Source organism: Carassius gibelio, chromosome B6, assembly GCF_023724105.1.
Source record: "Carassius gibelio isolate Cgi1373 ecotype wild population from Czech Republic chromosome B6, carGib1.2-hapl.c, whole genome shotgun sequence".
In the NCBI taxonomy this organism is placed as follows: Eukaryota; Metazoa; Chordata; class Actinopteri; order Cypriniformes; family Cyprinidae; genus Carassius; species Carassius gibelio.
In genome coordinates, this window is record NC_068401.1 from 15,160,634 (window position 1) to 15,186,194 (window position 25,561).

Sequence of the window (25,561 nt, forward strand, 5' to 3'; positions counted from 1 at the left end):
TCATCAATAATTTCTCACCCATATGTCGGTCCAAACCTAAGACCTTCACTCATCTTCGGAACACAAATTAAGATATTTTTCATGAAATCCGAGAGCTTTCTCACCCTGAATAGACCGCAACAGAACTACCACATTCAAGGCTCAGAAAGGTAGTAAGGACATCATTAAAATAGTCCATGTGACATCGATGGTTCAACCATAATTTAATGAAACTAAAATAATATTTTTTGTGTGAAAAGAAAACAAAAATAATGACTTTTTAATTTGTGGTTCGAAGATAAATTAAGTACTAACAAGTTTTGAATGACACGAGGGTGAGTAATTAATTACAGAATTTAGTTTTTGAGTGAACTAATCCTCTATCTCCTGTCTTGGCCGATCACTGTTGCACTCAACTATGTAAACCATCTTTGTGTTAGTGTAGAATGTATGAGTATTAACCTTCAGTGCTTTGACATCTGCCTCAGTTATCTGTTGGCTGTTCTTCATTTTGGCCAACTCTTCACTCATAATCCTATTCTGTAATTCCCCACGCTGAACCACCTCATCCCGTAAGGCGAGTGATGCTTGTGTCCCCTCTAAATGCTTGGCCAGCTCACGTTTTCCTGGCAAACATACACACACATGATAATCAAAAACAGAGCCACAAACTGGTCATCACTAAGTAGCATGTACCCAAGTATCAGGCTAGAATTCGCTCTTACCCTCCTCCAGCTCTCTGATAGATTGTTTCAACATCTGTATACGTGTGTTGCCTCTTTCCTGACTGGCTTGCAGGCTTTCTACCTGCTTACTGAGACTGTGCACCTGTGCTTGGGCCTCATCCTACAGTCACACATTCAGACAGAAAAAGAAAGATGTTTATTGTATTATATATTATTGTTTTGTTTTGTTTCAGATACTTTGTGTCCAGTTTGTTTTTATGTTTTAAATAGTTTATCCAAAAATTTTGTTCAAAACTTGTAGACTTAGTCTTCTGTGGAACAAAAAAGGAGACGTTGTGAAGAATGTACTAGTTATTCTTCAATTTAGTTACAATGAACGGATACAGGAGCTTTCAAGGTTCCGGATAATGCAAACCAACTATTTTTATTTGAGCTTTTTGTGAACAACAGACCAAAATTTAAGCCATTTTTCACTGAAAATCTTGACGTCCACCTTAGCTCTCTTTGGCATGTTCATAAAATAACAGCATTGCTGAATTAGTGAAAAATCAATCTTTTAAGTTGGATCTTTTCAAATAATTGGTTGATCCAGTTCACAAAAAACAGCCTGAATGATTCATTCGCAAATCTGACTGATTTATGTTCTACTCAGTTCTGATTCAGTTATTCAGTTGCAGCAGTTACCAATTCACAGAAGGAGAAGTCTAGCATAATTATACTAGTATTGCTGGGTGGACTAATTTTATGATGCCTTTGTGGCAATGTAGAGGTGTCCGGTACCCGTTCTCTCTGTGTGTCCCTGAGCTCTTGCTGGAAGTTACGTAGCAACATGTGAACAGAGTCCAAATCCAATTCTCCATCTTCTCCGTGGGAGGGGGACAAAGAACACACCAGCAATCCACTTACCCCAGGCTCATCTGACATGGGTTCACCTGAGGGTTTAAATAGAAGATTTTACTTGATTCCTATTTAATTTGAAGTAACTTAGAAAACCATTTAAATTAGAGCAGCACATTGTTTAATAACCTTTAGATTTTAAGAAAATAATCCTTTGTAATATAAGAGTGTTGATCTTCTTCTTGACCTTTAACCAACCTTTGCTACAGAGACCCAATTCATTATTGGACTGAGAATGCATTACCTTTTACAGGTGATCGAGTTCTCCATGGTGAGGGACTCCGTCCGTGTCCCCCGGGTGCGGGCGAACGTCTTCCACGTCCGCTTCCAAGTGTACGTCTCAGGGTAGAACTGAGAACATTCAACCTTTGCTCAAGATCTCTCCGTACGGCATCATTCTGTCCCAGTTGCTCTTCCAGCCCTTGGGCCCGGGCCTCTGCTAGACTCACCTTCAGCCCAAGCTCCCTGAGCTGGGCCTGGGCTTCTTGCAGTGCCCCCTCCAAGCGAGCAACCTCCTCACGCTGCTTCAATTGGTTCTCCTGAAGATTGGCATCCTGTTGTTGCTGCAACTCTTTCTCCTGGCGCTGTACTTCTTCCAGTTCTGCTACACGCCGCTGCAAGCCTGCAGCCTTTTCAAACACAGACCAGTTCCAACAACTTAAGTTTGTTACTGCATGTGTGTGTGTGGATTCTGTATTTATGCCAGTTTGTTTGTGGTACCTCCTTCAGAGCTGCCTCTCTGCCAGCATCACTTTCCAGTACTCTTTGTCTGAGAGTAAAGGTCTCCTTTCTCATTTCCTCTTCTCTATGCTCTTCCTGGGTCAGTCTGGCCTGCATGTCAGTCAACTCTTGCCCTTGTTGAGTGCACTGACCCTCTAATGTCTTCACCTGCTCAGACACATGCTTTTTGAAATGGTTGCATTGTATACAGGAGTCTAGACAGTTGAATTTCCTGAGGAAGATGATGCACAGTAGACCTAGTAATACAACATTTTGTTCCAATGTATATGTGTGTATAACTGGACTGACAACTAATTAACCTGAAAAATGCTGACATTCTAATATTTAGAATTATGTTAAAGGATTAGTTAAAATTAAGATTTCCTGAGAATGTACTCATCCCCACATCATCCAAGATGTTTACATCTTTCTTTCTTTAGTCGAAAATAAATTAAGGTTTTTGATTAAAACATTCCAGGTTTATTCTCCTTAAAGTGGACTTCAATGGCTTCCAAATGGTTGAAGATCAAAATTACAGTTTCAGTGCAGCTTCTAAGGGCTGTGCATGATACCAGACAAGGAAAAAGGGTCTTATCTAGTGAAATGATCGATCATTTTCAAAAAAAAAAATGTATATAATTTATATGCTTTATAAACAGAAATGCTTGCCTTGCAATGCTCTGCAATGCCCATCCTCAACTTCACGTAATATGTAATCACGCTGAAAAGGACACGACATAGGTGGAACTGACTCAGTGTTTACAAGTTGAACGGGCAAAGACTAAGTCAAACAAAAAATGTGAATATGTATCATTGAGCATACAAAAACTTTTGAATGGTCCTTTTTCTCCACATTTGTAAGCACTGACTGAGTCGGTACTTCCACCAAGCATGACCTTTTCAAACGTTATTACATATTACATGAAGTCATGGATCCACAGTGCAAGGCAAGCATTCCTGTTCATAAAGCATATAAATTATATATTTTTTTATTTAGAAAATGACAGATTGTTTTGCTAGATAAGACCCTTATTCCTTGTCTGGTATCGTAAGTACTTTGAAGCTGCAATGAAACTGTAATTTTGACCATCAACCGTTTGGTAGTCGCTGAACTACACTTTATGTAGAATAATCCTGGAATGTTTTACCAAAAACCTATCATTATAATTTTAATTTGAAAGTGAACTAATCCTTTAAGGCATTGACTATATATAAACTGGTCATACTTTATTTTAAGGTCCAATTCTTGCTATTAACAAACTATTAACTACAACTTAACAGTGAACTCCTAATTAGCTGCTTATTAATAATTAGTAAGGTAGTTAAGTTTTTGTTGTTAAGTTGTTAAGGTATTGGGTAGAATTAGGGATGTAGAATATGGTCTTGTAGAATGTGTTTTGTAAGTACTAATAAAGAGTCGATATTTTAACAATAGGCATGCTAATAAGCAACAAGTTAATAATCAGAATTGGTCCCTAAACTAACTTGTTACCAAAAAGCGTTAGATTTTTTTGGGCGCTGACCTGTCTGCGCAGTTCCTGCAGTTCCCTGCGTGCCTGAAGGCGAGATTTCTCAAGTTCACGCATGTTGGTTCTCAGCTTCAGCACCTCCTGCTGGAGGGAGGATTTACATTCTTCTAACACTGCCAGCCTCTGATCCTTTTCTTCTCCGACTCGCTTCAAACTGATAAAAAAGAAAAAGAAAAACAAGGATAATTAATTAGTTTTTAATTAAGCCTATTCCTTGTTTCATAAAGAAACTGAGACTTACAGGGAATGTTCAACATCCCAAATAGAAATTTCTACTCCTTTACTGATATTTATTTAGTAAATATAGTATATATTATAGTTAATAATATACTATATTATACAAACCCGATTCCAAAAAAGTTGGGACACTGTACAAGTTGTGAATAAAAACAGATTGCAATGATGTGGAAGTTTCAAATTTCAATATTTTATTCACAATACAACATAGTTGACATATCAAATGTTTGAACTGAGCAAATTTATAATTTTACGGGAAGAATAAGTTGATTTTAAATTTCATGGCATCAACACATCTCAAAAAAGTTGGGACAAGGCCATGTTTACCACTGTGTGGCATCTCCTCTTCTTTTTATAACAGTCTGCAAACGTCTGGAGACTGAGGAGACAAGTTGCTCAAGTTAAGGAATTGAAATGTTGTCCCATTCTTGTCTAAAACAGGCTTCTATTTGCTCAACTGTCTTAGGTCTTCTCTGTAGCATCTTCCTCTTTATGATGCACCAAATGTTTTCTATGGGTGAAAGATCTGGACTGCAGGATGGCCATTTCAGTACCCGAATCCTCCTTCTAGGCAGCTATGATGTTGTAATTGATGCAGTATGTGGTCTGGCATTATCATGTTGGAAAATGCAAGGTCTTCCCTGAAAGAGACGACATCTGGATGGGAGCATATGTTGTTCTAGAACTTGGATACAAATTTCAGCATTGATGGTGCCTTTCCAGATGTGTAAGCTGCCCATGCCACATGCACTCATGCAACCCAATACCATCAGAGTTGCAGGCTTCTGAACTGAGCACTGATAACAACTTGGGTTGTCCTTGTCCTCTTTAGTCCAGATGACATTACGCCCCAGTTTTCCAAAAAGAACTTCAGATTTTGATTTCGTCTGACCACAGAACAGTTTTCCACTTTGCCACAGTCCATTTTAAATAAGCCTTGGCCCAGAGAAAACACCTGCGCTTCTGGGTCATGTTTAGATATGGCTTCTTTTTTGACCTATAGAATTTTAGTCGGCACCGTGAATGGCACGATGGATTGTGTTCACTGACAATGTTTTCTGGAAGTATTCCTGAGCCCATGTTGTGATTTCCATTACAGTAGCATTCCTGTATGTGATGCAGTGCCGTCTAAGGGCCCGAAGGTCACGGGCATCCAGTATAGTTTTCAGAGATTGTTCCAGATTCTCTGAATCTTTGGATGATATTATGCACTGTAAATGATAATAACTTCAAACTTTTTGCAAATTTTCTCTGGGAAACTCCTTTCTGATATTGATCCACTATTGTTCACCGCAGCTTTGGGGGAATTGGTGATCCTCTGCCCATCTTGACTTCTGAGAAACACTGCCACTCTGAGAGGCTCTTTTTATACCCAATCATGTTGCCAATTGACATAATAAGTTGCAAATTGGTCCTCCAGCTGTTCGTTATACTGTATGTACATTTAACTTTTCTGGCCTCTTATTGCTACCTGTCCAAACTTTTTTGGAATGTGTAGCTCTCATGAAATCCAAAATGAGCCAATATTTGGCATTACATTTGAAAATGTCTCACTTTCAACATTTGATATGTTATTTATATTCAATTGCGAATAAAATATAAGTTTATGAGATTTGTAAATTATGCCATTCCTTTTTTACTCACAATTTGTACAGTGTCCCAACTTTTTTGGAATCGGGTTTGTAGTTGAACTACTATTTTAGACTAGGTTTTAGAGGTTATTCCTATGTTTTTGTTAATGCTCACTTAAAATCACATCTCAATGATGATCTGATGTTATAGCCAAGCTAACAGGGAACAGGTATGTAATACAAAATATATCAATATATCAATCACTTCAAACAAATCCAATATGCTAGACCTGTTGTTTTCAAACTCGGCTCTCTTCACAGCTGTTCGGAGATCATGATTGGAAGCCTGGATGGCCTCTTTCTCTCTCACAACATCTCCTAAAGCTCTCTTCAGGTCCTTGCCCTCACTCCGCTGGGTATCCCTGTCCTGCAAACACTCCCTCAGCTCTCGGTGGGCCTCGATCAGTTCCTTACGGCCAGAGTCCCTGCTCTCCTCCACCTCACTCAGTTCCCTTCTCAAACGCTCCACCTGAAAGAGACAGAGATGAGAGGGAAAGATCAAATGAAGCCAAATTATTCTGTAAATACAAGAGGAGTGATGGGTCATGGTTTGAGTGCAATGGTGTAACTTTATCTGTCTAAAATAATGTCAATTTAATCACTCAAGTGTGGTGATGTGACACCACAGAGGGAGTGAAGATTTCTAACAGTCATATTCCTTACGTGGCACTGTTTTGGTGAGGACAATTCAACTTAATATTCCATGAGATGAATGAAATGGAAACGCAGCCTATTAGTAAAATTCCACTGTCTTGTTCCATTCAGCTTCTCAAAGCATGTGAGCATCAGACTCATCCAAAGAGATCTGCCCTCCTTTCAACGCCGGATTTCAGGGCACATTCTTGTTTGCACTTAAAAATGTGTTTTAAGTGCATGTGAAATGGTTCAAATTTTCAAAAGCTTTCATCATATATGCTCAGGGTGAAACTCCTCGCCCATGTAAACACACAGGAAAATGACCCACATTCTGGTAATTGCTTGGCTACAGCTAATCATTTTACGGTGCATTTTTTCCCCAAAATGCAGCCAGAATGCAGAGAGAAAGAGGGAGAAGAAAAACAGAGAAAGACAGGGCAGGCTCCAAAGACTGCCACACACAGCAGCGATGATGAAAAACATCAGCAGTGAGTACAAGCGTGTGTAGAATGCTGCTGTGTTAAAGAGAAATATGTGCGTGTGTGTGTGTGTGTGGGTGTTTAAGTTCAGTGGCCACACAAGATGTTTTCTTCTCATAAATCTTAATGTAATAGAAATAAGCCCATGCCAAGCCCACACTGGTTTAATTCATTGATAGGGGGGTTGGGTTAGTAGGACAGTGTTAGGTTATAGATGACCTCTGTTTTAGAGTTGGGGCGATGTTTCCATAGAGACAACTTTTTATTATAGAACAGGAAGAAATAAACTTCTGAGCACCTGCTTATTTGTGACTGAACTTTTCCTTTTCATATCATAGAGAGCCTTCACTTTTCACTCCCCTGCTGGCTTTTATCGTTCCCTCTCGCCACTGGTAGTTTGTCATTGTCTGACCAGGGCAAGCTGGAGGAGGTTTAGTGAAAATAATCAAACAGGAGGAGAGAATCCATCTTGGTGAGTAGACAGCTTCACCTAGAGATGAAGTTCTCATCATAGCCTGGAGATAGATTGTTCAAACAAATAAATCTGTGGCCTTAGGTATGTGCAGAGGTCAATTCCAAAGGTTGACCTTGAGGCTGAAAGGTAGAAGTGTACATGCTCAGATACAAGCAGAAACCTCAAACTAGTGGCACCTGGAGCATGCTCAATACACATTAACCAGTGCCAAGCTCAACAAATGTGTGTACTAAATGGCGCTCCCCAAGACTGCACCTGGTAGGTACAAGTTGGACTCCCACAGGCCTTATGTTGCCTTACAGCCCAACATAAACTTACTCACCCCCTAACTTATATGACGTTGGTTATTTGGCACTGGCACAAACCATTTTTACTGCTCTCCTGGGCTATAGGTTTTTTGTGTTCTGGATGATAAATTTGTTTCTATGACTGAACTACTGGAATGTAAAGCCTCGGGTTGTGTGACCTCTTGCTGAAACTCCCGACTCTGCAGAGAAAGTTCTCTGATCTGGTCATTTAAGCTGCGCTCCGAAACTTCACGGGAACTCAGAGACTCCTCGAAACGGGACTGTAGGTCTTGAAGCTCTGCCTGCAACCCTAAAACTGCGTCCTACAGAGAGAGGGAGAGACAAAAACGAATACAATAATGTGGTGCATGAAATTAAGGTTGTCACTTGATTAATATATTTACCCAGGCTCATTTTTCTGTAGTTAACAATGTCCTTTTAAAGCAAAGACTTTTTTAAATGTATTTATTCAATATAGATAATTAATAATTCAAATAATTCAATGATGAAATAATTATTCCATGCACATTATGAACGTACATATTCACTCTTTAATGATTAAACTTCACCAAATGCAAATGAACAATAAAATCTTTGTTTTCATAATTTACCAAGAAACACATGCTCCACTATATGGAACAGTGTTTGAATTTGTTCATTAGCTCCAAACAGATTGTAGACTTTAATATCAAATTTAATGAATGTGTTTAAAAATGAATGCACAATTAATCTCATACATCAAAGTGTTAAACTGTGCAGGCCTAGTGTACTGTAATAAAGACAAAACATGATCCACAGACATATTTGGATTTATCATACCTTGTCCTGCTCCTGTTTGCTCAGGAAGTCTCTACGCATACGATCCTTTTCAAGGGCAGCTGTCTCTATGTCACGTTCAAGGGTAATTATGCGCTCTGTAAGAGTGGCCTTCTCTGCCTCCTTCTCAGATAGAACCTGCCGATCAAGAACAGTCAAAGCGATTGAACCAACTTACAGTGATGCCATCTGCCCCATGTTCTGACTGCAGATGGTTTAAGGCTATATAGGGCAACAGACATGCCTTTTAATCAGATTGAAAGGAAGTTGTCAAAAGGTTTTGACTGTGTTCCTCTGAGACACAAATACACACACACACCTGCTGTTTATGGCTTTCGGCCTGCAGCAGGGATTCTGTAAAGTGCTGCTGCAGCTTGGCCAGTTCTTCCTGCAGCTGTTGCTGAACTCTGCGACTCTGCATGCGCATCTCTTCGCACTCAGCCCGCAGCTGCGACTCTGCCTGCTCCCTCTGTGAACGCAACTCGGCACGCATGCGTTCCTGAGACACACAAGACAGGTGCATGTGTTATAAGCATCCAAATACTCTATTGAATCACAGGAGAGTTTTACAGTTTAGGGTTATTGCATTTCAATTGCATCTGCCAGAATTTCTCTGATAGTCCTAAATCTATGGCAGTATAAAATTAACACATAATAAACACTGAGCTGTGTTGCATGCTAGGTATGGCAATTCACTCGATTATTCACTTTGTTGTCAGCCACTCCAGTTATTTTAACTATACAAAATTATAAATGTTATGCTGCTTGATGTTGCAACCTTTTATTTGTCATTATGTTATTTAAATTATCATACTGAAAAAAAAAAGGTTTGAGGTGCAAATGGTTTCATGTTTTACCATTTACTGCACTTTGTTACTCTTCCAGTTATTAACCAACTGTATAACAGCTAATGAATCTGAAGTCTTGCAAAGAAAATCGCCACTTCCACATTGAAAAATAAGGTGGATAATGCCATGTTCTTGTAATAATCCTTTGTGAAACTTGCATCGGTGCAGGTTTGTGGGCTCAGCAAAAAGGGCACATAGCACCTGCATAGGGTTTTAAAATCTGCAATGTCAAATGGGAAACTCTAAAGGCAAGTTTGAATTTACTCATTTTCTTGACGCCTCAAAAGCTTCTAGATTAATATGCATCAGTCTAGAAATATGACTTAAAGGATGACTCAGTTGTATGAAAAAAAAAAAAAACCTTTGAACCAAATCAAATTAATTATAAATTTGATTGATTTGATTTATACTACTAGCAAATCAAGTGTTGGGGACAGTGTCTCAACATTTCAGTGATACCTTGTGCGTTCGCTCAGTATGCAATTGTTCCTGATGGCTTTGCTGTGTTGTAATGAGGGTTTGTTGTGCGTTTCTCTCGACCTGAGCAAGCTTCAACTCTAAAGCCTGTTTCTCCTGCGAAGCCCGGGACATTTGCTGCTCTAGTTCACTGTGAACATTAGACAGCTCACCTGCGCGAAGGAAACAGCAAGTATATACACAACGGAAAAACATGCTTTGTCATGAAAATATACACTGAAGACACACTGAGCTCTTACATGCAGGAAAAATTTAATTATAATGCTCTTTGGAATCATCATTACACAATATACAGTGACAGAACCAGCACATAAATAGTACAGTGTGGATGCTATCTGTGAGGGGACTTTGTTAAGCTCTAGAGAGAACCTCGGCTGACACCTCAGCTGTTCCCAAGTCCGGGGCTAAAATATGGGCCACTTGTGTAATATAGCTGGGGCCCAGTGGCCAGTGGGTTCAGCCAAGTCAACGAGAGAAGAATAGAGGCTCCCCGAGGAGATACTCACGCGTCAAAGTCTCGTTAGCCTGCTGTAAACTAGCATTCTCTCCCTCTAGCCTGCCCCGTTCAGCCTCTAGCATCGAGGCCAGTTCCTGCCTGTCCAACAGGCCTGACTCTAGAGACTCTCTCTCAGCCCTGAGCAAAAGAAAAAGGGAGAGAGAATATAAAGAAAAACAGGTTGTGTTTTGTGAAGCTAATGAACATCTTTAAATGGTTGATTCTTTAGCTAACATCATTCAAGACAGATGAGATTTTCTAGAGATGATGTACACAGCAAAACACAGGATTAACCTCATGGTGATCTTCTCACAGAAAAGACTAGTAAGAGTTACATGATTGAACAGGCCCCATTGATAATTACTGAAAAAAACTCACTGAAAACACAGGTGTTTTACTTTGCCTGCCAACCTCAAACTCCAACATAAATACAAACACTTAGCCCATATAAACACATTAATACACCAAATCCTACTCGAACTAAAACACTAACACAAATTGACTCACCGCAGAGCGGCCAGGTCTTGGGCCAGGGCCTTGGATCTACGTTGCTCTGAGGTGAGCTGCACTGTGAGATTGGCTTTGTCTCTTGCCAGTTCATCTCTCTCTTTGCAAGTCTTCTTTAGCGAGGCAGCACTCAGCTCCAATTCTCTACGACATGTGTTCAACTGTTCCTGGAGGGCTTGCTTCTGCTTACTGACCTACACAAATCACACACACATGCACATGGAAGCATATATTTGAATGTCCACATATATCTAATATTTGCTGATAGTAGATCAACATCAGGATTATGAATCAAGTACTGGTAAATCGTCCAAACACGTGAGATACTTGATTATGCCAGTAACTGACCACTTAGGAGCAGCAGGCCGTCCAAATATTTTCCTGATATGTTAAAACTTTCCCCACTGAGCCTGCACTAAACCGTTTGCAAGCGAACCAAAGGAAATTTTATTTCCCTTTTCTGCCAAGCAGGTCAACTGAAAAAGCAGCAAGTAAAATGGACAAGGAAATGTTGCAAATAATGTACTGTACTAATAATTTACAACATATCCTCAAGACTGTGAAAAAAATGGCGATTACATTAAGATCCGGCGATTTATGACAACATTACAGTTTAAAAATAATGGCACCTCAGTAAAACATGACTGTAGGTTTAGACAAAAGAGCAGTCGAATTCCACACTGTCTGTTGCAAAGCTGTGAGCAGACAAATCAAGCTTGTGATTTACAGCTTTTTTCATTCATTCTCTCTCACTCTGACACTACCCGTCTATAACATCTATCTCTCCTGTCTTCCTGTCCTTCATTTGTACTCAAGATCCCCTTTGCCTCCCCCATTCAATTCCTTTGCCACTCATAAAACACACGCTTGGGCCAAGATTCATATATGGAACTCTTGGAGGAAGGTGTTGAGTACCACGGCAGATGGGTCCAATATCTTCCCTTGGCTTTTTAATGTGACAACAAGACCCATCCGAGCACAGCTGAGAGCTGTGAATCTCATTTTGTGACTGACCTGGGCGTGTTGCTCCAGGGCTGAACTTTTCTCCCTCTGTAGGACGCTGTATTCTGCATCCTGGGTCACTCGGCTCTCTTGAAGGTGAATGTGTGAGGCCTCCAGAGCACGCTTCTCTGCCATAAGGTCTAAAAGGTTCTGCTGAAGTTGAGCTAGCTCTTCTCTGGCTGCCCCTCGCTCTAGCTCTGCGTCCCGTTTGCGTTCGCCAAGCTCTGCCTTTTCGGCCTCGACCTGGCAGAAGATAGGTCACAAACAATATTTTTGAAAATAAATAACGATTACCATGCTGAGAAAGACCACTCTTGCTGGTGGCAATCATATATTGTGATGTGGATGTCGGTGTGTTGGTATCCAACTCTGTCAGCCAGTTTTAAACAATTTCCTTGAATAAATTATCAGTTGTTGAACTGAATAACTATATATATATATATATATATATATATATATATATATATATATATATATATAAACAGATTATTCATAATTTAATACTTTTAACACTATGCACACTGTCCAGTTCCATGACCCTGACCTGTAAGAGAAGACGGTTCAATTCGACCTTATCTTTAGCCAATCCTTCACTCAGGGCTCCCATCTTGGCCAGGGAGTCCTGTAGCCCTGCATCTTCACTTCGTAGTTTAGTGAACTCCAGTTCCTGCTCAGCATTCTGGGCCTCCGCCTATAGGGAGGCAATACAAACATCAGTGGGAAGTTTGGCTACATCCAATCATTAGCTACCGAGTTCACGTAACCAGCATTTATTTTGTAATCAGCGGTTAGAATAAAATATGTTTGCAGAGCTGTTTAATAGCACTGGAGTTTAACCGTAACATTTTGTCCCCAGAATGACCTGCGGTAGAACTGCGGAAGTGTGGAAAAACTGCAAGTTAGACAGAGCAAGTGATGAAAAATCTTACAAAGGCAGTTTTGCATGGTAAATATCAATTACTACAAATAAGCAGAGCTACATAACTCACCCAAGGTCAAAGTAAACGGAGTTTCCAGTAATTCAACAACTGAGTTGGACATTTGACAGGGGAAAACTCTGTATTTACTTAATGGATAAATAATGCAAAACTGGGTAAACAATCTTATGACTGGATGTAATTCACTGTAGCAACATGCAGGTGAGAACAGTTTTATACAGACTTAGGTCAAGTGTTGTTAAGATGAATGAATGAGTGAATATGTGAATGAAAGAATGAATTAAAGGGAGTAAATACAGTATGTGAATAAATGTGTGACTGGATGAGGAAGGAAGTTAATGACTGAGTGCTTTAAGAGAAAGTGTGAGTTATGAGGTGCTTTGAAAGAATATGTTAGTGAATGACAATGTTGGAAGAATGAAAGAATGTGTGAGTGTATAAAAGTGGACTAAGATGTAGTGAGTGAATTAATAAGTGAACAGGTGAGTGATTGTGATGGACCAAATGGATGAGTGAATAAGTGGGTGGTTAGTGTGCATTTTGAATGTGCAGAGCAGTACCCTAGAGAGAGCCTGTGCAAGACTTCTCTTTTCATCCTCCAAAACCTCTTTCTGTAAAGTCAGCTGACTCAGAGCTTCTTTCAGTGTGACCAGCTCTTTACGCACATCCGAGTGTCTCATCTCCAGCTGCTCCAGAGTGTGTCGTCTTTAGAAAAACAAAAATGCAAAAAAATTGTCAGGACATAAATACACACTTTTTGATTTGTAGATATGGACAAAAGAGCACAAAAAAAAATAAAATAATGAAAACCCAGGCACACTATGGCATAGAGCAATCAAATCAGCTCATAGGAAGTATACACACAAACAAAACAGAATTTTAATGTAAACAATGTTAAGGTTAAGGTATAGGCACATACTCATGTACACAAACACATACAAGCAGAGATATTTCTATAAACATACTCCTAAAAGACATTTTCTCAAAAAAGACTTGAGGTTGAAGATCACATCCAAAACCATTCTTATCCATATCCAGTACAGAATAACACATGATCAGTGTGGTTTCCTTTGACCTAACCGGTAAACTAATGCATTATGCATCTTCATGTTTAATGCATTTTGTAAACAGTACTATTCTGGTTTAATTCAAGGCTACTTTAAGGACAACATGTGCTAGTGATACTGACTGTAAACAATAGGACAGGGAAATAAACAAGGGCCAAGAAAGAAGTCAAGGGGTTTGGGGTTTCGCAATGCCGTACCCCCTCTCGGATTCAGAGCGTTCTCGAGCCAGCTGCCTCTCCAGGTCCTCCCTCTGCTGCCTGAGGAGGTCTCTCTGCCTCTGAACATCCAGAGAGGAGCTTCTCAAAGCTTCCTGCTCTGCTTGTGTGCATTCCAGCTGCTGCTGCAGGGCTGAGAGCTGCCTCTCAAGCTCTCCTTTTTTGCTTGGAAGGGAGAAAAGGAAAGCGACAGTTGTGGTGTGGTGTGTGGCTGTTCAGGTTATAGTCCTAAAACTAGAGGATCTGCATGCTTGAGCCACAGTTATTACTAAATTAGAACTATAATTAGCACAAAGATGCGAGTTTGTGTGCTTGAATCAGAATCGTGAGCCTTTGTAGCATAACAACTTATGTTGTAGAGAAATGAGCAAAGACATATAAATTAGCCTCCTAGGTTAGCCTGCAAAATAATGCCATGTTGCAGTGGAAACACTGATGTAAATGTAGAGGGTACAGAAATGTTCAGGTAGAAACTGATTTGTGCAGGTAACACCAGGTGAACAATAGCAACCTTTAATGAAGTGCCAGGTTAATTCGGTCCCAAACTCTGATACCTATTTACTATGCCCAGTGAGGTGCGGTATCTTTGGGCATCTCTAGTGTTGTCCTCCTCCGATCTCTCCAGAAGTTGATTCTCTTGCTGCAGTTCCCGGATTCTTTGTTCCAGGCTTCTGGTTTCATCTTCCCCCACATGCAGCTGATCTTGCAAGGTGGCAACCTGCTCTTGGGAAGCTTCCAGATGTGCCTGCAGTTGCTTTGGGTGGATAGATATTTTCATTTAGTTAAATGTGCTGAAATTACATACTCTTCTTGATAGCAGAGTAAACTTGGGAGACGTGGTGAAGTGTGTAATTTCTGTACCACTAGTGATGACACTTGTGCCCTATAAGGATGGTGTACAGGAGGTATGTTGCATACCTGAATTTGTGCCTGTCGCTGTAAGAGGGCTCTCTGCACAGCTATCAGAATACCGTCTCTTTGAGAAGAGGAAATAGATCCTGCAGAAACAGATGGGTGCTCATCTTTTGATAAGTCTGAGGAACTCTCTCCACTAACCACCTAAAAGAAAAGAGAAAAAAAAGAGATGAGTTGACAATTACTCTTCTCATGTTTAGTACATCTGGCCCAAAATATCATGGCAATCATCTTTAGTAAACCTTATTAATGTTGTGCAGTAACTGTTGCAGACTGCTGATCTCGCTGCATAAGGCATCCTTCTCGGTTCGGTCTTCAGACCGATTTATTTCCTGTACAGGAAAGCATTCAAGTCAAAGTACAGCTTCTTGAACAGCCATGACACACATCAGACTCCAGATAAGTCATAAAGAAAGTGGTAGTGTTTATCAAGACTAGTATTCCAAATTAATGATTTTTTATCTTAATTCTTCCCTGCTGTTGGAATGACCTGCCCAACTCGATCCAAGTATTTAGGCATCTTCAGGAAATGACTTAAAACATACATCTTCCATCTACACTTGACCCTTTATATCACCGGAACTCTCTATTCTATTTCTATTCTATCTACATGTTTTCTTTTTATTTGTTATATTAATTGACTTAACACTAATAACAATAACATACCTTAACACTAACTCCCTCTATTCTATCTATAATTTATTCTTTCTATTTTTTATTTATTTTTTACTTGCTATGTGTAATGCATAAGATTATGAGGGACTTTTCACAGCACTTACATATTGTTATTCTTTTGTTGGTTCTATTGTCTATTTGTAAATCCCTTTGGATAAAAGTGTCTGCTAAATGATTAAATGTAAATGATTCTACTGCAACACTGCTCACCATCCTGTCCAAGCTGCTTCGCAGTGCTGTCAGATTGCTTTCCTTCTCAACGTTCTGTGCTCTGAGCTGTTTCACCATTTCACCCAATTCCAGGATCCTGTACAGATACATGCATGTTAGACTTTAAATGTACAGGACTCTCAAGTCTCATGCATTCACCGTGAGACACACACATTTCAACCAGTTCACACGCTCTCACGCCACACCTTGTATTTCTCATGCTGAGAAGTAAGGGCTAACCTGTCCTGCTGTAATTAATGGATGGCTATGGAGGGAAGTTCTCTGCCGAGTTCACATCTGTCTCGAGTTATACAGAGTTAAATGACACCTACAAGCCAATCAGAAATTAGAATGTTGTTTCCGTGTGATTTTGCTGCAAGCGAGATCGTTAAGAGCAAGATCCGATGAATGCTGTAGGTAACCCCTTCTTTTAGAAATTAGATTGTATGATTCCTGGATGAAATCACTTACCTGTGATCAAAGATAGTAATAGCTGATGTTGGGGTATACTGGTAAATTTGTGCTTAATTATTACTGATGCAGTCAAAAACTCTCCAGCTGCTTTGCAACCAGAAGCATTAACTTAGCTTTGGCTCCCAGAAACTAAGAAAAGTACTAGCGATGTTATAACAGATGAAGAGACAATGTTCTCTATGGTCACTGAGCACTGCTCTTCAGTTTGCTCATTTGTGGCCAAATATCTTTTTGTTTTTGAGACATTTTTATTTTTGAAATACATAAACCTATTTATTTTATTTGGATGAATTTGTCCTTTTTTCTTATTATTGTTATTTTTATTTACCAGTTGTTATCATTTATATTTGTTTAGGTCAATTGTTTAGGCCAATTGTGAACAATAGGGGAAATTGAACTGCTAGTGAAAACTTTTTTTGGGTGCTGGGTGCTGCCAATATCCTGTCTTATCCTCTTTTAGTGACCCCTCCCCTAATCTCACTCCAAAATTTTGCCATAACTTGAGAGCCCTGAATATTATATAAAAGTATCATAAAAGTGGTCCTTATGACACGTTTTCTGTCTTAAGTCATATGATAGATTGTGAGGAACAGAGTGAGGAACAGACTGAAATTATGTTATCATTCACTAAAATCTTGGCATCCACAATAGTTCTCTTTGGCATGTTCATGTGAAAAGTAATAATGTTCGATTTGATATAAAATGATTTCAATTCATCAGTTGAACTTGTTCACAGAAATTTCCCAAGTCATTTGTTCACAAATCATCTGATTTCCTGACTTCAATGGTTAATAATTTAATGTAAGACAGTATCATGAGTGAATAACAACTTACATTTTGATCTTTTTTTTTTTCTTTTTATCTGACATTTAGCTTCAGAAGACTTGGGAGTTGTATGAATCACATTTGTTATATTATGAAGCTTTTGCATAATTTTTGAAGGTTCAAAGCTTCAGACACGAAGGTATAAAAGTGATGGAAGGATTTTCATTTTTGGGTGTACTATTTCGTTAAGAAAAACAGCACACTATTTTCTATTGTTGTAATCTGCAAGTTGAAATGGGCACATATTTTATAAGGTTCTGAAGTATTCTAAGACATTGAGTACTCATTGTTCTGCACGAGCACACATACTATCACAATGTGAAGAAAAAAATGTGCATATGCATAACATTAACACAACTCAGGCAAAATGATCAAACACTCTATGGTGTGCTTATTTGATACCCATTTATCTATGGCCCTTTCTTCCCGCAGCAATAAAGCTCAGCTAAAATTTCATATATCTCAATGGAGAGTGTTCTCTGCTCTCTAACTGTCACTGATGAAAAGATGTTGAAGAAAGAAGCTGCAATGACTCTATTCATCAGAAGACCCCAACCCTGCTCTGTCAGATCCATGGATGCGTACTCAAAAGAAAGTGTCATAGACCACTTGCACATTATAAAAGTAAATGAAGGATGTAGAGGATACTGAACAGCAAATAAAAAGGCACTCTTTCTCTCTAGTTTTGGCATGCCACATAGTTGGATGGATGAGGCAATCTGTGCTGACCTTCCCTGCATGTCAGCACTCAGGACAATGTACAATGAGTCATCTAGGAGATGTGAGTTCAGGACATCAATAATTCAATTCAAAGCTTAGGAATAGGTGCTGAAATTTATGACACTGTGAAATCCTTAGAATATGATCATTTAACCCCAGCTGCCAATACTGTATGTATTTATTACAGCATGCTGCTCAAGCATGATGAAACTTGTACAGTATATTACTGTTGAAAAATGAATGGGACGTGTACATAAACAGACATGTTGTACCTAGAGTTAAGCTCTACTTTCTCTGCGTCAAAGCGGGCCTGCAGTTGCATAGCCTCTTTCAACTTGTCTCTTAGTTGATTCTCCAGTGCAGATACTCCGCTGCTAGCAGGGGTACAAGGCTGGCTCATGCTAGCCTCCAAATTCACACAGGCCGTATGAAGACGTCGGCCAGCCACCACACACTCGGCTCGCATGTCCGATAGACTCCTGTAAAGCACACACACACACACACATACAAAAAACTATTACAACCAGCAGGAGCAATGAAATTCCCTTACACAACAATTTCCTTACGTTCCCAAGGAAATGTGTTTTGTTCACAACTGACGAGAGCCAGATGGCCAAAACTATATTGTGATCTGGGAATAAACTCTTTGAACAGTGTCGTGTCTGAGTAAGGGTCGTGAACATTTTCTCCGCTGTCCATGTGTTGAGTAATCCACATTACAGCAAATTACTCAACAATGATCACAGCGTTTACACAGGCCGAGCCCTCATCAAGCCTGGCTCTGATGGATGGCTCAAGACTAATCTGAAGGGCAATCTAACCATCACATTTCCCAGGACGATGCGGTCAGGATGTGTGAGGGGTGACCCAGGTGACCCGCTGTGCTTTGATCCCAGGCGGGGATAAATGGTGTTGGGTTTGGAAAGAGGGTTCTGGCTGCAAGCTACACTCACCTGTCAGCGAAGGCCCGCAGCTGGGTGAAAGAGCTTCGCAGGAAGGCAGCCTGGCGCCACAGAGCTCGCACACGGGCTTTCTCGCGGCCATGTCGGGAGGTATTCATCTGCGGGAGAGCAACACGGCCATATGGTCGGCAGGTTTCGTAATAAGGAGGGTGACAAAGAGGTTAAAGATGTCTCCATTATAGATGCACAAATACGAAAAATAATGAATGCACACACACATACTTGAACTGCTAGGCGCACACACTAACAGAGACTCACGTACACAAATGATACATTAAATGAACACTCTACTTTTGTGAAAATAGCTTCATTTTCCAACTCCCCTAGAGTTGAACAGTTTAGTTTTACCGATTTCGAATCCAATCAGCATCTCTGGGTCCGGCCGTAGCACTTTTAGCTTAGCTTAGCATAGACCATTGAATCTGATTAAACCATTAGCATCTTGCTCAAAAAAGACCAAAGAGTTTGTATATTTTTTATTATATTTAAAACTTGACTCTTCTGTAGTTCCATTGTTTGCTGCCGTGAAGCAAAGTTCCTTGATTGTTATGCCAGAATGAGATTAAAGTTCCTATCCATATCGGCCTAGAAAATCACAACTTTTCATTTTCCGTCTGTATTGGTACACTATGTAACTACAGAAGAGTCAAGTTTTAGATAGGAAAAACAAAGAATCTCATTGGTTATTTTTGAGTGAGATGCTAACGGTCTAATCAGATTAAATGATCTATGCTAAGCTAAGCTAAAAGTGCTACCGCCAGACCGGAGATCAGCTGAATGGATTCAAAGATGGTAAAACTCAACTGGAAAACTTGGAAAATGAGCCTATTTTCAAAAAAAGTGGAATGTTCCTTTAAACCTTGACGGTATGAGGGTGAATACTAGATGAGCTCCTTCATATCACCAGATGTTTGCATCAAGCAATGAATTCTCACTCTTTTTCCAATAGAATGGAATGTTTTTACAGGAAACAACAGCTGAGAAAATCACAACAATGATTTAAAACAAAGACAGTGTCCAGACTGACAAAACAGGCACCAGGGTGGAATTCCACAAGTTCCAGAGTTGAGTTTCATTGGATTGGATTAAAGAAAGATTTTCCTTAAACTGTGGATTTGGATAAAAAACGCACACTACAGATCTCTCCTTCCTTCCCTCTGTCTCTTTTTCCTCCTCCCTCTCACCTCAAGTTCCCTCCTGAGTCGCGTGTCCCTCTGCTCTGCCTCCTCTCGTGCCTTCTGCAGGCTTTCCGTCAGGGCCTGATTGGCTTCGTTGGCTTGTTCGAGTTGTTCCCGGAGCAGTGCATTGACCTGGCTCAAACCAGAACACCTGTGAAATATATGGAACTGCTTCAGAGCACTGTTTCCTGAGCCAAATTTTGCACATGATCTCAACCCCCTCTATTGCGCTGCCTCTATCAGCTTCTGTGTTTACAGACTCATAAAGGCCCACGTCACACATTCTACGTTGCCAGCCACGCTTAGAGGGGAATGTGCGTGACAGTTTTATAAAGTCCATGTCAGCTCCAGCCTAATTGCCCCCAGATTTGCTTGTCAAATAGTTTACAGGGTTATTTACATCATCCGTGGCAGAATCCACCCAGTTACATACAAAGATTGACGCCAGGGTGTGAGGCAGTAAGGGCGATGAACAAAACAATCATCAAAGGGGTGAGCAACAGAGAAAGACACGATCAAAGCTATGAGAATGTGTTCAATCATTTTTGATAAGTATCTTCCCTCAATAATTCTGTGTTTTGGCTTTTCCAGCTTGTGCCCCTCTAAGAAAATGCCAAGCCATTATATAAGTAGTGTAACAGGCATAACACTTCGGCCCTGCTGAATCTCAGTTAATTGTGGCATGCTATAAAAATCGTGGCACAGTTGACTTCTCTGACACAGAAAATTAAATACATTCTATTACAAGACTGCAGAGTCACAGATGGTCGGATGAACTGCACTGTGCAGTGCGCTCTCTGACAGAGGCACTAAGGTGTGATAATGAATGAGGGCTTGGCAGCTGGACGGCCCAGAGTTTGCCATAACCATTTCAATTACAGGCGAGTGGCACAGTAAATCACAATCTTTTAAAGGCTGGCGTCTGGGTTGGTAGGTTGGCCGGCTCTTTGTATGAAGTGCAGTAAAAACTATTTGGCTGAGACTTTGAACAAGGCTGTGATAATTAAGTCTGACAAACTGGATACCTTTTGTTTTTGACACCCCCTTCTAAAACTATTAATTTCCAGTATGTGCTTTTGGGGATTGAAGTAGGCAGCTAGGAGATTTAATTCAGAGCAGTTCAGCTCTATTTGCCTGCTTAATAAATGTTGTTCACGTGTCCTCTCTAAATATTAGAACGGTGAATACCTGGTATAAAATTCAGCTTAGTTGGTGGTACTTCATGCTGTTCATTAGCTTTCCAGTCTGGTTTACAGCAAGTTACTGTTGCTCATTAGTTGGTCATTACCTGTTTGGCTGATCAGGCTGATCAATTTTCATTAGTTGATTGGATCAGCTACTAGTTTATGGTGGTCATGATGGTTTTTAAATAGTTCCAAAACACTACCATCTGAAGCTGGATTTTCTAACAAAGCAAAAATGGAAAAAACAAAAAGAAAACAGAAACTCTCCACAAGATTTATCATTCTCATTTCCCAAAATGTTAAATTCTCCTATTGTTCCAAACAGCAAGTCTTGACATACTCTTTGGCTGATTCTGATTCATACCCATTCTCCCTCATTGTAGTCATTGCCCCCTGGCATGTTTCACTGCACCTCTCGCTGTCAGAAGCGCATATCACTCTTGTTCTTACCGTTTCTGCTCATCCTCCAGCAGTGCAAGTTTACTTTGGACATCCATACTGTGTTCCTGCTCAAAGCGCTGGAGACGGTGTGCTGAAGAGTCTAGGTGTGACTGGAGCTAATATATGGACAGAGGCAGGTTTATACATAACACACCAAAATACAGTGCAACTCCTGACAACAATTAGACAACAAAAGTAAAAGGAGCCGATAGATTTCTTAAAATTCAAAAGCTCTAATGCACTAGTGAGCGCATTGGCGCCAATGCTCTGTGGCTGCCGTAGCATTATCCTAGTGGATGCTGCCCAGTATGATTGTAAAGCACTTTGAGTGTACAGCAATACACAATAAAATGCTATATAAATGCTCCATTCATTTATACATTCTTAAAGGCTGTGAAGTTCTACAGTAAGACTTACCGAGAGCCTCAGCTTCTCTGACTCTGAGGTTTTCTCCAACACCTGCTGCTCTAGATTTCCACATCTCTTCTTATACTGGAGCAACTGCAGACACAGACAAATACTTTCACTCCACATCTTAAGATGGAGCACATTCCCATCTACACCAAAGCGTCATGGTTTCTTTTTGATATGTATATTCTAAAAGAAAATACAATTACAAAATAATTTTTCCCCTCAAAAATCTTTCCCATCTTTGACCAAAATGAAATGTGTTGAATAAGACCACATCTAACAGTGGACCTTTGCCTGTAGTTTCTGCACCAGCTGAGCCTGTCTGTGTTGGCTCTCCTGAAAGGCCTGGAGCTTCATCCTATAAGATCGTCCTTCCTCTCTTAGCCAGCCCTGCTCTGTGCCATACACACTCTGCTGGTCTGAATCCCCTGACTGCTGCAACAGCATCTGCTCCAGCTGCAAAGACATAAGCACACATTACACTGCTTAATCACCTTTTAGTTCCATTATGCCTGTTCACAATTTGTATTAGTATGATTTAGTGACATTTACAGTGAAAAATGGCTTGAAAAAAATCAAAAGACTAAGTATCCTTGAATTGCTAGTGTACACCATTCAAATATTTCCTTCTCTCACGTTAAGCATAGGCAGCTCTAGATTTATGTATGAAACAAAGAAAAAACAATGGTTGCATTGTCACAGAGGTAAATCACAAGCTTCATATACTGTGTATTCACATTGGCTCCCAATCAGGCAAAAAGTTAGGTTTCAAACAAAAGGTTTAATTGTACTCTAAGGAAAACATTTTAAATAAATATAAGACTGAGGCAAGGTTTCTTGTGCTTTTAAATGTTATTATACACTATAATATATAAAAATGTGGTTTACATTTTTGCTGATTCATGATTTCTGTTTTATTTATTAAAGGCCTATAAAAGGCTGTTTAACGGTAGGTTTCATTGGGACAACATGCCCCGCTTAAAGTCAGTGTGTGTTCAGTGAATTGTATCTTTTATCTTAAGCAACAAGAAATGTTTTTCTGTAAATTAAAATAAAAATTCTGGGTAAATTGTGGGCAATGCTCCAACAAATAGTGTTGTTGCACCTCAGGTGTCCCGAGTTCAAGTCCTGACATGACCTGACCTTTCTTGATCCTGTCCCCACTTCTCTCTCCACTACTTTGCTTCCTGTTTAATTACTGTCTGTAATAAACAAATCTCCATATTCATCGGGAAGAAGGAGGCGGGAACCGGCGCACAATCAAAAACTCATTTTAATAATCAAAAGTAAATACAAAACGGCGCACCAGCCCCTCACGGACGACTGGTGCGCATAAATAAAAGCCAAACACATAAACTAATGTCCCAGGCCTGGTCCTCTCTCGTCCTTCACGGTCGTCACTCCAGTTTTATATCCTTCCATCTCCTACGTGGGACTCGATACTAGCGGTGGGGCTCAGGTGTAGCTCATCTTCAATCACTACACCTGGCCTCACTCCTCGTTCCCACGCCTCTCGGCCCCGCCCCACTCGCCACATACCCCCATCGCCCCTCGCAGGCCGGGGGGTACTCCCGAGACTGCGCTCTACTCCCCCCCCCCCCCCCCCCCTTCCCTCCGGGGGAGACCGCTCACGGGGACCTGCGGGAACCTGGGGGTAGGACAGACGAGGCGAGAGAAAAGGAGATGGAAGGAGGAGCGACAGGGACGAGAGAGGGGAGAGAGGAAAAAAAAAAAAAAAAAAAATCCGGTTCCCAGACGCACTGCTGCTCGGCCCTCCACCGGCTGGGTGATCTCCTCCGCGGTGCCCGGCGGAGGCACTGGACGGCCCTCGGCGGACGGCACGACACTCCTCCGCCGCCCGGTGGACGGCGACGGCTCCTCCGATTTTGGGCAGCGGCAGGAGTCCCCCGTTCCCTGCCCCTCCGGATTCCATCACGGAGGCGGCAGGCTCCGGCCCCCTGGCGAACGGCGCCGACTCCTCCGCTCCCTCACGGACGGCAGCCGCCCCTCCTTGTCGTGGGCGGTCGGCAGCGAGCTCGCCCGTCCCCGGCAACTCGCTCCAGCCCACCGCCTCGAGCGTCCCTGGCGGCACATACCTCGCCAGCTCGAGGGCACCGCGGATTCACCACAGCGGCGAGGGATCTTCAGCAGCGCGTCCCTCCTTCTCCCGGGCTTCGGCACCACTGTAATAAACAAATCTCCATATTCATCGGGAAGAAGGAGGCGGGAACCGGCGCACAATCAAAAACTCATTTTAATAATCAAAAGTAAATACAAAACGGCGCACCAGCCCCTCACGGACGACTGGTGCGCATAAATAAAAGCCAAACACATAAACTAATGTCCCAGGCCTGGTCCTCTCTCGTCCTTCACGGTCGTCACTCCAGTTTTATATCCTTCCATCTCCTACGTGGGACTCGATACTAGCGGTGGGGCTCAGGTGTAGCTCATCTTCAATCACTACACCTGGCCTCACTCCTCGTTCCCACGCCTCTCGGCCCCGCCCCACTCGCCACACTGTCCAATAAAGGTAGAAATTGCAAAAATCTAAAATAATAATAACTAAATGACTTAAACCCATTTTGAGAAATATTCACTGCAGTAAAAATTGTGACAACTTGTCCCAATCTCTCTGAACTCTAAATATCACCCATTTTTGCTTCTCAAGTGCATTTTTCCTAAATTAATTCACTAAACAACACAGGTAGTGTGTATAGAAAGGAGAAAGCTGTCTGTCACAATGGCAGAGTGCTTCTCTCTTGATTCCCATCCTCCTACAGGGTCTTCAATCTCAATGTCCCATTACCCCACCAACCCCTCCCATCTTCCTTTAACCCCTAGTGCATATCATGGTGCCAGACACCCAGTCCCTACTAACAGAAACCACATGTTTCCTCTCAACACAATAACATGCTGCCTCAGCTGATTCAAATAAAGCAAGAAAAGAGAGAGTGAGGGGTAGATAGTGTTAAGGTGGAGGTAGAGTCACCTTCATCCTTTTTGCAAAGAAATAATACACACAACTACAGGTCATACTGAAATCACAGGCTAACACTCATCTGCTGCTAAACTGAACAGCAGCTTCTACAAGATGCAAGGCACAATAGTCCCCCTGTTCCCAACTGAAGCCAAGGGCTTCTCAAAACTTAATAAAACATTTTCAAACAGTCTTTCTGAGAGCTTTTATTCCACATACTACAAAAGGGGGCAAACCAGCACCCGGCTCTGGGCGGTTTTGGGGTTCAGGGCTCATAAGGGAACAGGGACTTATTATATGGCCCGTTGTTAAGGTGACAGCTTTTGAAAGCGAACAGAAAATGAAAAACATGGGTGGAGGACGAGTCAGAAGAGAGAGGGGGGATGTTGGGTGCAGCAGCAGCTGTGTTTAAAGGCTCCTTTGGAAACAGCTGCACTACCCTATTGATTATGTATCTTTTCAACTATTTTGGCACAATTAGAGAGAATTTGTTGCTACAACACAAAAAGCGTTTGATGCAAAGTCATGAAAAAAAATGGCACTTAACAAACAAGCATAGTGTTCTGTCTTAAAAGCTAATGGGGGTCAGGGGTGCAGCACTGCACACCTCTACGGTGTATGTATCTCTGTATGTATATCCATAAAATACATTTGCTTCCAAAACTAA

The 25,561-nt window shown here is 41.0% G+C and overlaps 1 protein-coding gene across 1 annotated transcript in view; it reads right to left on the minus strand.

Moving 5' to 3' along the window:
• crocc2 (ciliary rootlet coiled-coil, rootletin family member 2) overlaps positions 1–25,561 on the minus strand; it is a 52,026-nt gene that overhangs the window by 9,967 nt on the left and 16,498 nt on the right. Inside the window, exons 4-30 of the mRNA XM_052558137.1 lie at positions 22,206–22,373; positions 21,924–22,007; positions 21,516–21,622; positions 19,888–20,032; positions 18,695–18,801; positions 18,014–18,220; positions 15,723–15,819; positions 15,080–15,169; positions 14,841–14,981; positions 14,477–14,676; positions 13,905–14,087; positions 13,201–13,345; positions 12,247–12,393; positions 11,715–11,945; positions 10,701–10,894; positions 10,204–10,331; positions 9,680–9,849; positions 8,692–8,871; positions 8,376–8,510; positions 7,736–7,879; positions 5,910–6,148; positions 3,806–3,965; positions 2,283–2,450; positions 1,807–2,191; positions 1,446–1,597; positions 705–825; positions 442–605 (exon numbers count right to left, since the gene is read on the minus strand). Of these exons, the coding sequence (XP_052414097.1) occupies positions 442–605; positions 705–825; positions 1,446–1,597; positions 1,807–2,191; positions 2,283–2,450; positions 3,806–3,965; positions 5,910–6,148; positions 7,736–7,879; positions 8,376–8,510; positions 8,692–8,871; positions 9,680–9,849; positions 10,204–10,331; positions 10,701–10,894; positions 11,715–11,945; positions 12,247–12,393; positions 13,201–13,345; positions 13,905–14,087; positions 14,477–14,676; positions 14,841–14,981; positions 15,080–15,169; positions 15,723–15,819; positions 18,014–18,220; positions 18,695–18,801; positions 19,888–20,032; positions 21,516–21,622; positions 21,924–22,007; positions 22,206–22,373 (4,392 nt within the window). The remainder of the gene's footprint in view (positions 1–441; positions 606–704; positions 826–1,445; positions 1,598–1,806; positions 2,192–2,282; positions 2,451–3,805; positions 3,966–5,909; positions 6,149–7,735; positions 7,880–8,375; positions 8,511–8,691; positions 8,872–9,679; positions 9,850–10,203; positions 10,332–10,700; positions 10,895–11,714; positions 11,946–12,246; positions 12,394–13,200; positions 13,346–13,904; positions 14,088–14,476; positions 14,677–14,840; positions 14,982–15,079; positions 15,170–15,722; positions 15,820–18,013; positions 18,221–18,694; positions 18,802–19,887; positions 20,033–21,515; positions 21,623–21,923; positions 22,008–22,205; positions 22,374–25,561) is intronic.